Consider the following 12,680-nt stretch of genomic DNA (forward strand, 5'->3'; position numbering starts at 1 on the left):
ATCCTTCAGCTGGTCAATCTTACCACGCAGAACCACATTTTCATTCACCAGATTGTTTATATTCTATCCGTTTCAAATCGTTCAGCAAACGCATCTGGCTTCGCACTTGTTTGCGCAGCAATAGCATTCTGGTCCCGAAAAATCGCAGCCAATTGATCGGATTGGGAAAGTGTGCCCCAATTCTGCGGGAGATCATTATTATCTGCGTGCATGTTGGATGAGCTATCAGATGACAGATTCATATTAGTCTCCACAATATTACGCACGCTATCAAAAGTGGAAGAACGGGCCGCAGCAGATAAACTAGCCGAGTTGGTAGCGTTGAGCAGCGCTAAATATTTTTGTCTCGTGATAGTCCGATCCAAATGGAGTGCGCAACAAGCTTCCACTGATTTCGACTTAAGATAATAAGTTACGCAGCCTGGATGAAAAATACGAGCGCAAACCTCACAATATCTTAGCGCACCGGCAATATTACCAGAGCAACGCGCACACAATGTTTTATTACGCTGCTTATTCATATCAGGCTTTAGAAGCAACGGAAGACTCACTCATTCATTCATATAGGCACGCAATGACATCTGTAGTGAATTCAAGGAACACCCACACTTAACAATCGGTAATCGAGACGCGGCACCCTCTCGCTAGACAAATTGGTATGCAAATTATATTTAAATTTCGCGCACAAGAATCCAAATACGCCAACGTAAACAGTCACAAACGAGTGACTCACGCATAGATTTAACGTAAGATTATGGTATAAACAAGCACTGATAAACCGCAAAATACATACATGAACTAAACAAACACCATCACAAGTCTCAAATAGGTATATAAAAGTAAATTTCACTGCACCACTGAGTTTCTCATCTCTTCTTAAATAGAGCAAATCAGTCGATGGTCATCAGAAGAATGTAATCACAGGCGCAGGCAAGTGATGACAAGGCCAATGACGGTAAATTCTCGCAGAAAGATGGCTCCAGAGCTCAGCAAAAATACACAAAATTATCGGTGGTGTTTGAGACTTTACTGGCTTAAATAAAAAGGCCTGATGGCACAAATTATTAACAAAAGCGTAGGCCAGTAAGAAACTCACCACCTGAGATCAAAAGTTGCTCAACTCGCAAAGCGAGATATCAGTACCACGCAATAAATAGCGGACAAATAAAATATACGTGCAGACTCACCGACAGAGAGAGAGAGAGAGAGAGAGAGAGAGAGAGAGAGAGAGAGAGAGAGAGAGAGAGAGACGGACAGTTAGTCTTTGTGTGTTGTCATACTTTTCCGATTTGAGGGAGGCACAACGTAATCAAACATTACCACCCTTCTCACTGGGCACCAACAGGTTGGCATAGCCCACTGTCTTTCACTCCTTCGCTTTCAAACATTTTTGGAGATCCGGAAGTCAAGTTTGCCGCGACATCCCTGACGCACACAGCGAGTCGGAACCTTTTTCATCTAAGGCGGCGACCTCCTCGAAAGGAGTACCTTTTCAAGGTTCAACGCTCAAGGAGAGCGGAACTAAAGGCTTGACCCTCGGTTTGGGCGCGACGGGACTCTAGTTGCCCCGACGTCTGCCGCGTCGGAAGCACGCAGCATACAAATCTTACGAGATTTGCTTGACCTGGTACCACTACCCCGCAGAGGCCAACCCAAATTGGGATGTCAGAAGAGAGACTCAGCTAGGACAGCCAGAGGAGATTCCTGAGACGATCAACCAGCCAAGCTCCCCCTCTTGGGCTCGCGTTCGAAAACATCCCACCCTGAGTACCTGTATTAAGGGATTTCTCCCACGACTCACAGGTCCATCGTTTCGACGTACCTAGGCACGTCTTCCCATTGCGTTTCGGTCATCCCCGCTCACGCTGGTGGGTATCCGTTATTCGTAAAGGTTGTTTCCCGATTTCATCCCAACGTCGGATTTCTCTTTCAAAAGAGCGGCTCTTATGACTGGCTGATACTGGTGTTTGCTCTTTCGATTTGGTGTTTTGACTTTTAGGTCAGGGCGGGGTCTCGTCTAGCCGACAAGGCGAATCCCCAGGCAGTTTTCAGTATTCATGCCGGTCATGCCACATATTTAATTAAAAACTCCGGTATCAGGTTAAGTAGGGGAATTCGCGTTCAAATTGTCGAATTTCAGAGTTTATTTCTGAAGTTCAAAGTTCGAATTATCGTTCAAAAATTTTTAAGCTTATACGCTTCTGTAGGTTCAAAAATTAGGTTATTGTGCGAGTTTTGGTCCTTTGGTTAGGGACCTTGTAAGAGGCGGTGTTTTTCTATCATAGTTTGTAACTATTTTTCTACGCTTTCTCTTTGTTATTGGTGCTCCTTCCTTGGGCTCTATGACTTTTCTAGCAAAGTCTTCAAAGGCTTTGTAGATTTTCCTGCTGGATACTAGGGCCATTTCCGGGCATGGCCATGTATGGCCCTCCTCTTCAACGGCCTCTATTAATAAGCAATAGCCTGCGCAGACGATGTGCTTCCTATCATTAAGGCGAAGACACGCATTGATCTTGAAAGACAAGCCCAAGAAATCATTAATATAATGATGAACTGGTATAAGTCTTACAAAATGAAGTTGGCAGTGGAAAAGTCAGCACTAATATGGCTTAAAGGCCAGCTAAGCGAGAATAGGAACCCTACAGTCAAAATTGGGAAAGACAACATTAGAACGCACAAAACAGTCAAGTACCTAGGAATCACGATCTCGAAGGGCTTCCGATTGGAAGAACATATTCAAAACGTGGTTCAAGACTGTAATAACACCTATTTCAAGCTAAGTAAAATAGTAAAAGCGAACTGGGGCCTAAAATTCAATTCCATGAAAAAGATATATAATGGCTTCCTATTATCGAAAGGTACATATGCCGCTGCGGGCTGGTGGCAAAGAACTAACATCAAACAACAATCTGCTTTAGAAAGATTGCAGCGATCAGTTCTTTGCAGAACACTCAAAGCCTACAAATCGATCTCTCATGAAGCGGCGCACGTGCTTGCAGCCTCCCGACCAGTAGGTCTAGAGCTTGACGCGAGAGTTGCAAAGTACCGCGTCAGGAAAGGAAAATCGATAAGAATGCACGGCATCCGAATAAAATCGGAAGATCTTCGATCGGGCAGACTAAAAATCTCGAAAGCCACACAACTCATCGAAGATGAAATCGAAAGGGTATGGCAGGAGAGATGGCAGGAGAACGTACTGCTATTTTCCAAAAATCAGGGACAGATTAAAGAAGAGTAGGCTAAATCCCAATCACTACACAGTACTGTTTATGACTGGACATGGTGCTTTTAAGTCATACCTCCATAAAAGAGGATTATACGAAGACCAACTGTGTAGCTGTGGAGAAATAGAAAGCGAAAGCCATATTCTCTTTAACTGAGAAGAATTAAGGGAATTAAGAAAGCCATTAATAGAGGCCGTTGAAGAAGAGGGTCACATATCGCCCTGGCCGGAAACGGTCCTAGTATCCAGCAGGAAAATCTACAAAGTCTTTGAAGACTTTGCTAGAAAAGTCATAGAGCCCAGCGAAGGAGCACCCTTAACAAAGAGAAAGCGCAGAAAAGTAGTTACCAACTACAGTAGAAAGGCGCCGCCTCTTACGAGGTCCCTAACCAAAGGACAAAAACTCGCACAATAATCTAATTTTTGAACGAAGACAAGCCTATAAAGCTTGAAATTTTTGAACAATAATTTTTTAACATCGAGTCTCAGAATCGAATTCTGAAGCTCGATAACTTGAAAGCGAGATATAATACCCGATCTAGCCTAACTGTCGGAGTTCGATTCGAATATGCGGCTTAACCGCACGAATACTGAGAATTGCCCGGGGAATCGCCTTGTCGGCTAGACGAGACCCCGCCTTGACATAGAAGTTGATACATAAAATCTAAAGAGCAAACAACAGTATCAGCCGGTCATAAAAAGCCGCTCCTTAGAAAGCGAGACCCGAAGTTAGAGCGAAAATTGGGAAACAACCTTTCGAATGATGGATACCCACCAGCGTGAGCGGGGATGACCGAAACGCAATGGGAAGACGTGCCCCGGCACGTCGAAGCGATGTACCTGTGAGTCGTGGGAACAATCCCTTAATACAGGTACGCAGGGTAGGATGTTTTTCGAACGCGAGCCCAGGAGGGGAGGATTAGCTGGTTGATCGTCTTAGGAATCTCCTCTAGCTGTCCTAGCTGAATCTCTCTTCTGACATCCCAAGTTGGGTTGGCCTCAGCGGGGTAGTGGTACCATGTCAAGCAAATCTCGTAAGATTTGTATGCTGCGTGCTTCCGACGTAGTAGACGTTGGGTCAACTAGAGTCCCGTCGCACCCAAACCGAGGGTCAAGCCTTTAGTTCCGCTCTCCCTGAACGTCGAACAGTGAAAAGATCGGTACTCCTCTCGAGGAGGTCGCCGCCTTAGATCAAAAAGGTTCCGACTCGCTGTGCGCGTCAGGGATGTCGTAGCAAACTTGACTTCCGGATCTCCAAAGTGTTTGAAAGCGAAGGAGTGAAAGACAGTGGGCTATGCCAACCTATTGGCGCCCAGAGAGAGGGGTGGTAATGTTTGATTACGCAATGCCACCCTCAAAACGGAAAAGTATAAAACAATGCATACACTAGCTGTGTCACTCGTTCGCTTCCGCGATCGACTCTTCTTCCTCGTTCTTTATCTTCCCACTTGACCTACTTATTAGGCGGCGCGCGACCAATGCGCTAGTTGGTTCGCAACGCGCGCCTGTCTAATATTGCGTGGGGTACACATGCATCTAACTCTCTCTCTCCCTTTCTAACACCTCTATACTTTGTCGTCCACTTAATGGCTTCAGGCCGGCTCGGTCTCGCTCGGCAATCTCCGTCGGCTGAAACAAAGACTATGCATTAGGCTCATTCTTAAATGAGCCTAACACTGGTTACCGTGCTTTGCCGAGAGAGGGGGAATTGGGGAAAATACTGACGAGAACAAGCGCAACGCTTGCTTTCGTCACACTTGCTTACGACCCTTAGGCCGAGACTTCTCAGGAATTATATGTTTCGACGTGTTAGCGCTCTGGTAGTTCGCTACCAACTGATATTTCGTTGACGTGGTGGATTACTTATAAAGCCACTCCTAACTTTTCTATTGACCACTGAGTCCATTACGTTATCGTCTTTATGTGAACTCGGACCGTGATGACTTCTCCTCGAATGTTTGCTAAGTTGCCGTCTTGATCAACAATACGTATTTGTTGATGATTAGTGAACTTGCTAGTTATCGGATTATAAATTACATGAGTAGGTACATCAACGATTTTATATCCCCGTGGGACAGCTGGAAAAAATTCGTGAATGCTATTTCCTTTATGTTTGTTTATATATGCTTCAGAAGTGAGGTTACACTCTACTCCCAATTAATCTTTAATGTGTAAATAGGTGAGTCTGAGTGATAAGAAATGTTGGGTGACAGTTCTCATTGTCCAAAGCCCAACAGTGGTCCAATAGAATTTTCTTTTCGAAAATCAACTGTATGACTGCAATTGATGATATTACGACGACTACTGTTGTTAGGTTTGAGAGTAATTTTTATACTTCCGTGTAAAAAAATGAAAAGTTTTCCCAAACTTTTGCCAAACTTACGTTGGCTGAAGTTTGGGAAAACTTAAAAATTGAGACGATGCCAAACTTACTGGTTTATTGGCTATGTTTGTGTCAAGTTTGGCAAAACTTTTTACTAACTGTAGCCATTGATACATTTTTTTAATACTTTTTTAACCGACTTTGGGCGATGTTTGTAAAAATTTCGAACAAACTGAATTTTAAGATTTGCATTCACAAAGCTCAGCCAAACGTTATACAAACGTAGCTATAAAACATTTAACATCATATATCTAGTTTGGGATAAAGTTTGCCCAAACATTAGCTAATTATTTTTTATTTTCAATCGGAATATAAAGTTTGGCAGAACTTTATCAAAACTCGAAACCCGCAATTTGATTCGATTTTTTCGTCATTGTCGTAAGTTTGGCAAAACATACAACAAACTTAATTTCAATTGACCGTTTTTTACAATATTTTATTTGTGTGTTTGGCTAAACTCTATGTAACTTTTGAAGGTACACCATCCGTATCTCTAGCTAATAGGATTTTAACGAAATAGATTATTCGATCTACAATTAAATATCAAACAGTGTGGTTATGTTTTTAAGATTTAATATATTCGAATTTTGTAATTTCACAATCAATTTTACTTTTATTAGAAAAAAGTAGTTCGATACTATTTAACCTGTTTCTCTTTCGAGGGTATTTGCTCGCTCTACAACAAACATTCTACCATCAAAATTCAAATAATACAGTAAATCATCAATGTTATTTGTATTTGTTAATACGTAAGATTCAGTTCTATCTCTATATAGTTGTCAATATTTTGTTTAATTCGTGTAAATCGGTGATTTAGATTTTCTTTAAAATTTGGACGCTTAAAAAACGAAGCTAATTGCGGTGTTATTGGAATTCGCAGAAAGTGGTCAATTTTAGTATTTTGTTGACAGATGTTGCATTGCTCGTTTTCTATTGATGTAAAACATGCTGAGCAATAAAAATGTTTCTCTAAGGGACATTGAATATTCGCGAAAAATTGTTTAAGTTTATACAAAGTTTTCACGCAATAGTTTGGTTCTATGCAGTGTAACGATATAAGCTCGAGAATAGCTGTTATTAGAGCTCCCGTGACTTCAAATCTCGACATGACAGTGAAAATTGACATAATACTTTCTGCTGTCGTTATCGGGGCTCCAGGATACAAGGGTTCGTCGCCGTTTGTAATTGTAAACTCCTCTTCGCCACTATCTTCCGTATCCGAGTACTCGGAAGACGAACTGCATGCTGATGAGCTGCTATCACTGGTAGAAACACTCTCGTCTTCTTCGCTGGAGTTCTGAGGTTCATCAATAGATTCTGTACAGTTACATTAAAGTTTTAGTAATTTATAAATTCATTTGACAAATGTATTTCCCAAAATGCGCAAGAAAAAGGGTTCGAATGTGACTGAAAGAGAGAGAGAGAGAGTCGGGGTGCAGCTGCAGCGGCTTGGTCGAAGGCTGAGTGCGGCCAGGTGACTTAGGTCGGCGCGCCGGGAAAAATAAGAGTCGCTTTCTAGGTTTTTAAATTCTTGAATGTGATTTCAATCAGTCGTAGATCTTGTTGATATTTGTTTACTTTCTTCTCTTCTCTTTTCTTCTTACGCCATTATTACGCTCTATGAGCCGGAGAGTAAGACGCGTGTGATGTGTGAAATAAACACGTAGGACGATTGTATTTACGTCGCTTGTATCCAAGAGAGAAAAAGAAAATTGACGAGATTTACAGCTGACCTCCGCGCGCACATTCAAGAGTGTGATCACCGAAGATCAGATGTAGTCGCCCGAGTGTTACCTGCCGGGACTAGAGCGGCACGACATGCCGATCTACAACGAGGAGTTAAAGCGCACCCAGCTTCATCATAACCTACATTGAAAACCCGTCGCGAGTCACTGTGCCGTACCCAGCCGCGACCACTCTGTAACAGTAACATCGCTTTTTCTTGCTTTAAAACCCTTTATTACGCGGAATGATAAAAGCGTCATTTTTTTTATTTTTCTCTGTTAACATAATTAATAATACAAAAAAAACGGAGGTTTGATCTATTTTTTATTCCCTATGTTCCAAAAACCACTAATATAATCAAAATATATTTAAATAGTCGCGCGAATTCAGAGATTATTATACGTGCCTACTAATAACACTTTTTCATGCGCGGACTTATAAATTAGCATACATAAATGATAAAAATATAAATGAGATTATTATTTTACTGTACTTATAGTAGTTAGAAAAGAGACTAAACTCATGGATTGATATCGTGCAGAAATTAATAAGTGTACAAGTTTTCCACTAGAATCGAGTGATCATAATATCTTACCCTGCTGTTCGAACGTAGAATCATTATCATCATTATTATTTTCGTGCGCATTTTCTAAGCTTTGTCGATCTCCAATATCAGCATCGCTCGAAGTGCTCTCCTGCTCATTATGATTATCGTCGGTGTCATTACCTTCATTGCTTTCAGAGTCTGTGTCGGAGTAATTCTACAGAAACATAAGCGTTAATATTAGTTGTGTTTATGCCAATTGAACAAAACAAAATTCGTAATTCTTAATTAATATGTTTTAGGTACAACCGTGGGGAAAAAAAGTTGTTTACACTCAAGCACTACGTGGGTAGTAAAACTTTAAATGTAATTTTAGAAAAGTCCCATGAAATATTTTATGTTAAAACCTATGATTTACTAATATGATTTTAAGCACAATGCAATTTTTTGATATGATACTAAAAATAAAATCACTCACACTAACAGTTGTTGAACTTGTGGAATCATTAGAACTTTCACTTTCTGAATTGCTTGCCCTGAGCCTGTTGATATAGCGATACCGAGATGCCCGCGAATAGCTTTCAAAAGTACGCCCTTCATTCATGATGGGAATATAGAAAATTCACCCTGCAAAATATTTAATTTATTACTGTATTATTCATTCTATTAATTATAATTTATGCCTGAAATGAATACTTACCAGTTCGTGGAAGCTATCATGTGTAGTTACATGTGTAGACACATCGCAAGGTTATTAAGGCTATAAAAACATTCAAAAAAAAAGGCATCGATGATTTCATGTCGTACTTCGAATGTTAACCTTTCGTTTACATAACCGCAGAAAATTTCTGCAAACGATATACGTATTGGTTCTATGGTCTAATACTAGAGACGTGAGTACAATTCCAATAACACAGATTAAAAAAAATTGTAACGGAGTCACTGCAAAGTGGGGTGATTCTTATTACCCGGTAAAAGTAATACGTGTCAATAGTAAGTACCTTAAAACCTACAAAAGTTTTGTATGTTTGATTTTTTAACGAATCCTATGCACTTCTTTAAACTATACGTTATCTAATAATTAATTTTTAATAAATAGGTAGCAAAGAGTGGCTCGATTCATTGCACGTGTCAAAAGAAGGCATTATTTTAGACAATAGTGAGATAAGGAACTGCAACAAAATGTCGCGGCCTTCAGCGAAAAAAACTAATCGCTTGGAGAACAAGAGGTTGAACGAACTAAATAAGAAGGCGTCAAGAGCACAGGGATACAAGGTTTTGGAAAAACGATCAATTTTTTCAGAAGATGACAGTGAAAATGAAAGGTAAGACTCAACACTATAAAAAAGCTTTCATTGCGGTACTCATTATACCATACGGCGCATGTTTGTTCATACACGAATTTGTACTTGTATATGAGCTGTAGTATCTTAAGAAAAAATTGCGTATCGTGAAATTTTAAAACTCGTCCGCGTTAAATATTTCGTAATTAACCATTCTTTAAATTGAAAGCTTGATCATACAAGCGCGTCAAACCTGTCCACAGATTTTAATTAGCTTAAGGGGGTGCCATACCTCTGTTTTACTGACTTTTTTTTTGACGTATTTTCTCCAAAAGTACTAACGGTGCAAGTAAAGACATTCACAAAAGTTTCATTTTTGAAAAAGAGAGCGAAGTACGGTCATCTTGTTGGTGAAGTTTCAAACAAAAAAATATCCAACAAGAAAATCTGATTAATAATTTTTTCCGATCAAAAAAAGCGTTGCCGCGCCGCGTTGCTATGCGTGATCTACAAACTGTATGAACATTTCATTGATAAACAATGCTTACGACGACCAGCTGATCGATCGATGCCTACTCGTCTCCAATAATCATGCCTATTTCTTATTCAATAATCAAGATGACGATTTTTCTCTCTTCTTCAAAAATGAAACTTTTGTGAAAATCTCCACTTGCGCCGTTAAGTACTTTTGGAGAAAATACGCCCCAAAAAAAGTCGGTAAAACAGAGGTGTGGCACCCCCTTAAACATAACAATGTAAAAGTTGATTTACTATTTAGGTACACAATAATAATTATGTCGTTTATTAATGTAGGAAAGATGAATTAGACCTGGAAGAGAGTGATGGAAGAAATTATTCTGAGCCGGATGACAATGTCGTCATGACGCACGAGGGCAACGAAAATGAGAATAAGAAGGGCGCAGAGCGAAATTGTATATGTTCACAGCTTCCAAATAGTGAGCAAATAAAATTAATTTTAAAGATTTAAATTTTCAACCACTTAAAATAATCCTTTTTTTTTATTGTTATAGTTACCGAAGAAGATATACGAAAATTGCAAATGATACTGGACCTTGCTAAAGCCATAAACCCAGAAGTCTTAAAAGACCTTGATGTAAGTCACTATTATTAGATTGAAAAATTTCAAAATTTTTTTATTGCTCATATTTGTTTTGCAGAACATTAATAAAAAAGCTGGTTTCACCAAAAATCGAGAGGTAAGATACGACTTTCGAAGATGTCTGAATAGTGCATTCAATTTTATAATATAAATTGTATAATTTAGGTTCCAATAGTAGAGGGCTCCAAGTGCAAATTACCCGAATGGAAACTTAGCGTTTACAGAACTTCGTACAGAAAAAATCCTAAAGAAATGGTTCGTCGTTTACTAGTTGATCTTATTGGAATCGATATGCTGAAAAAATCATCTGCAAAGGGGGGAAATAACAGGGAACCCATCCCCGAAAATATTTTTGAAGATGTTCAAAGTAAAAATTAAATTATATAACTTATATAGATATCTATAGATACACAAACGAATGGACAACATTTGCTCTACGCACTTACTTCTTATAAGTATCGTAATGCTAAAATATAAAAATAGAACGATAAATTTATCGTTTCGTATATTTTCTTCTACATCACAGTATTTATTAAAGGTGAATTTATAAAGAAAATATTGTTAGTTCGTTTGATATTCACTGATATCTACGATATAGTAAAGCTTTAATAGAAGACTAAATAATTATATTTCCATTTGAATCCATATAGGCTTTGTAAACTTGAACACAAAACCTCAGTTTAGGCTTACTCACGAACAATATACTGCAGTCATCACATCCAAGTGCGCAACTTTGAGAAATCCAAAAGGCAAAAAAGGAACCAATATTTGTATGGCCAACGGCAATTCTACGGTTAAATCTTCCAGGCGAAGTTTGTCGCAAAAAACAAAGTTTCACTCGAATCAAACTAATAGTAGCTTCAAGAATATGACAGAAGGTGATTTACGAACAATGGAAGAGATTCGAAATAAAAATACTAAAGGTAAAATGTTAAAATGTAATGAACTGATATATAACAATGAGTGTAAATAAACATTTTATATACAGGCAAAGGAAGTAACAGCAGTAAAAGTAAAAATTATGAGGAAGAAATAGTAGTGAGCAGTAGAGAAGACAATTCGAGTGATCAAAATACCGAAATAGCAGATGAACAGCAAGGTTCTAGTACGAAAGAGAAATCCGAGGTGCGAAAACGAGAAGGCGACAAGAATAAGCAGTTTAATGAGAAGAGCAAACCTGGTGAAAAGAGGCAATATGAGGGAGATCAACAAAGTCTACTGAGAAACGAAAAAGCGAATGAAAGAAACGAATCTGATGGAAATGAAGGGCACGCAAAGGAAAAGCATCTCAGAAAAAATCGCGAATCTGTGATAGAGAAACAACGAAAAAGTAATGAAGAGCACGAAGAGAGAGAGAGAGAGAGAGAGAGAGAGAGAGAGAGAGAGAGAGAGAGATAATGAGAGTGGACAGTCGGCTGAGAGTAAGGGGGATGCAAAGAAACGGTACAACAAGGAAGAGCATCGTAAAAAGAACAGCAAACATGAGATCGAGCACCAGCAGGCTGGTAAATCTTGCCAGAATGAAGAGAGAAAGCAAGACAAGGAGAGAGTTAGACATACAAGCGAGCGAAAAGAGCCGTATGATAAGGAACGATACATGAATGAAAATTATCGCAGAAAAAGCAGTGAACCAATATTTGAGAAACAGCGAGATGGTATAAACGAGGTTAATAAAGAGAGAAGGCAAAACAGAGAAAAAAGCCTCGAGAAGGTCGAACAGAAGAGCGAAAGAAAAGAATCTGATGGAACGGAACGACATGAGAAAGAACAACATGGCAAGAAAGATACCGAACTGCTAGTTGAGAGTCGAAGATCTGATGGAAAAGGGCTGTATGAGGAAAAGAAGATAGATAGAAAAAAAAATGAAGGGTCAGACGGGAAAATAGGAGCAAAAGAATATCGGAAAAATCGGGATGAAGTCAAAAGTAAGAGTGATGATAAAAAGAAAAGACACGAGGAAGAGCAACAACGTAGAAAGAAAAGCAAATGCGACCAAAAAGGAGAAAAATCAGTTGAAAAGGAATATCGCGATAAGTACGAAGTGACCAGGGCAAACAAGGCACAAGAGAAAGAAAGAAACGTCAATGGGGAGATGAGTGGGAATACGAAAATAGAACAGAACATCATAAAAAATATAAGAAACATTCATGATTATCAAGACAAAAATATTTAATTATTAAATTGATTGTGAAATTACAAAATTCAAATATTTTAAATCTTAAAAACATAACCACACTGTTTGATATTTAATTGTAGATCGAATAATCTATTTCGTTAAAATCCTATTAGCTACTAAGAGATACGGATGGTGTACCTTCAAAAGTTACATAGAGTTTAGCCAAACACACAAATAAAATATTGTAAAAAACGGTCAATTGAAATTAAGTTTGTTGTATGTTTTG

The 12,680-nt window shown here is 39.0% G+C and overlaps 1 protein-coding gene across 1 annotated transcript; it reads left to right on the plus strand.

Moving 5' to 3' along the window:
- Nucleotides 1-8,563: 8,563 nt before the first annotated feature.
- LOC131664639 (uncharacterized) lies at nt 8,564-12,451 on the plus strand. The gene is made up of 10 exons (XM_058935918.1): nt 8,564-8,625; nt 8,717-8,868; nt 8,975-9,200; nt 9,972-10,114; nt 10,190-10,272; nt 10,337-10,375; nt 10,444-10,645; nt 10,929-11,201; nt 11,267-11,546; nt 11,896-12,451. The coding sequence occupies exons 1-10, from the start codon at nt 8,564-8,566 to the stop codon at nt 12,449-12,451; spliced, it is 2,016 nt and encodes a 671-aa protein (XP_058791901.1).
- Nucleotides 12,452-12,680: the final 229 nt, after the last annotated feature.

Source organism: Phymastichus coffea, unplaced genomic scaffold, assembly GCF_024137745.1.
Source record: "Phymastichus coffea isolate CEN01 unplaced genomic scaffold, Cenicafe_Pcof_1.1 PCOF00003, whole genome shotgun sequence".
NCBI classification, from domain to species: Eukaryota; Metazoa; Arthropoda; class Insecta; order Hymenoptera; family Eulophidae; genus Phymastichus; species Phymastichus coffea.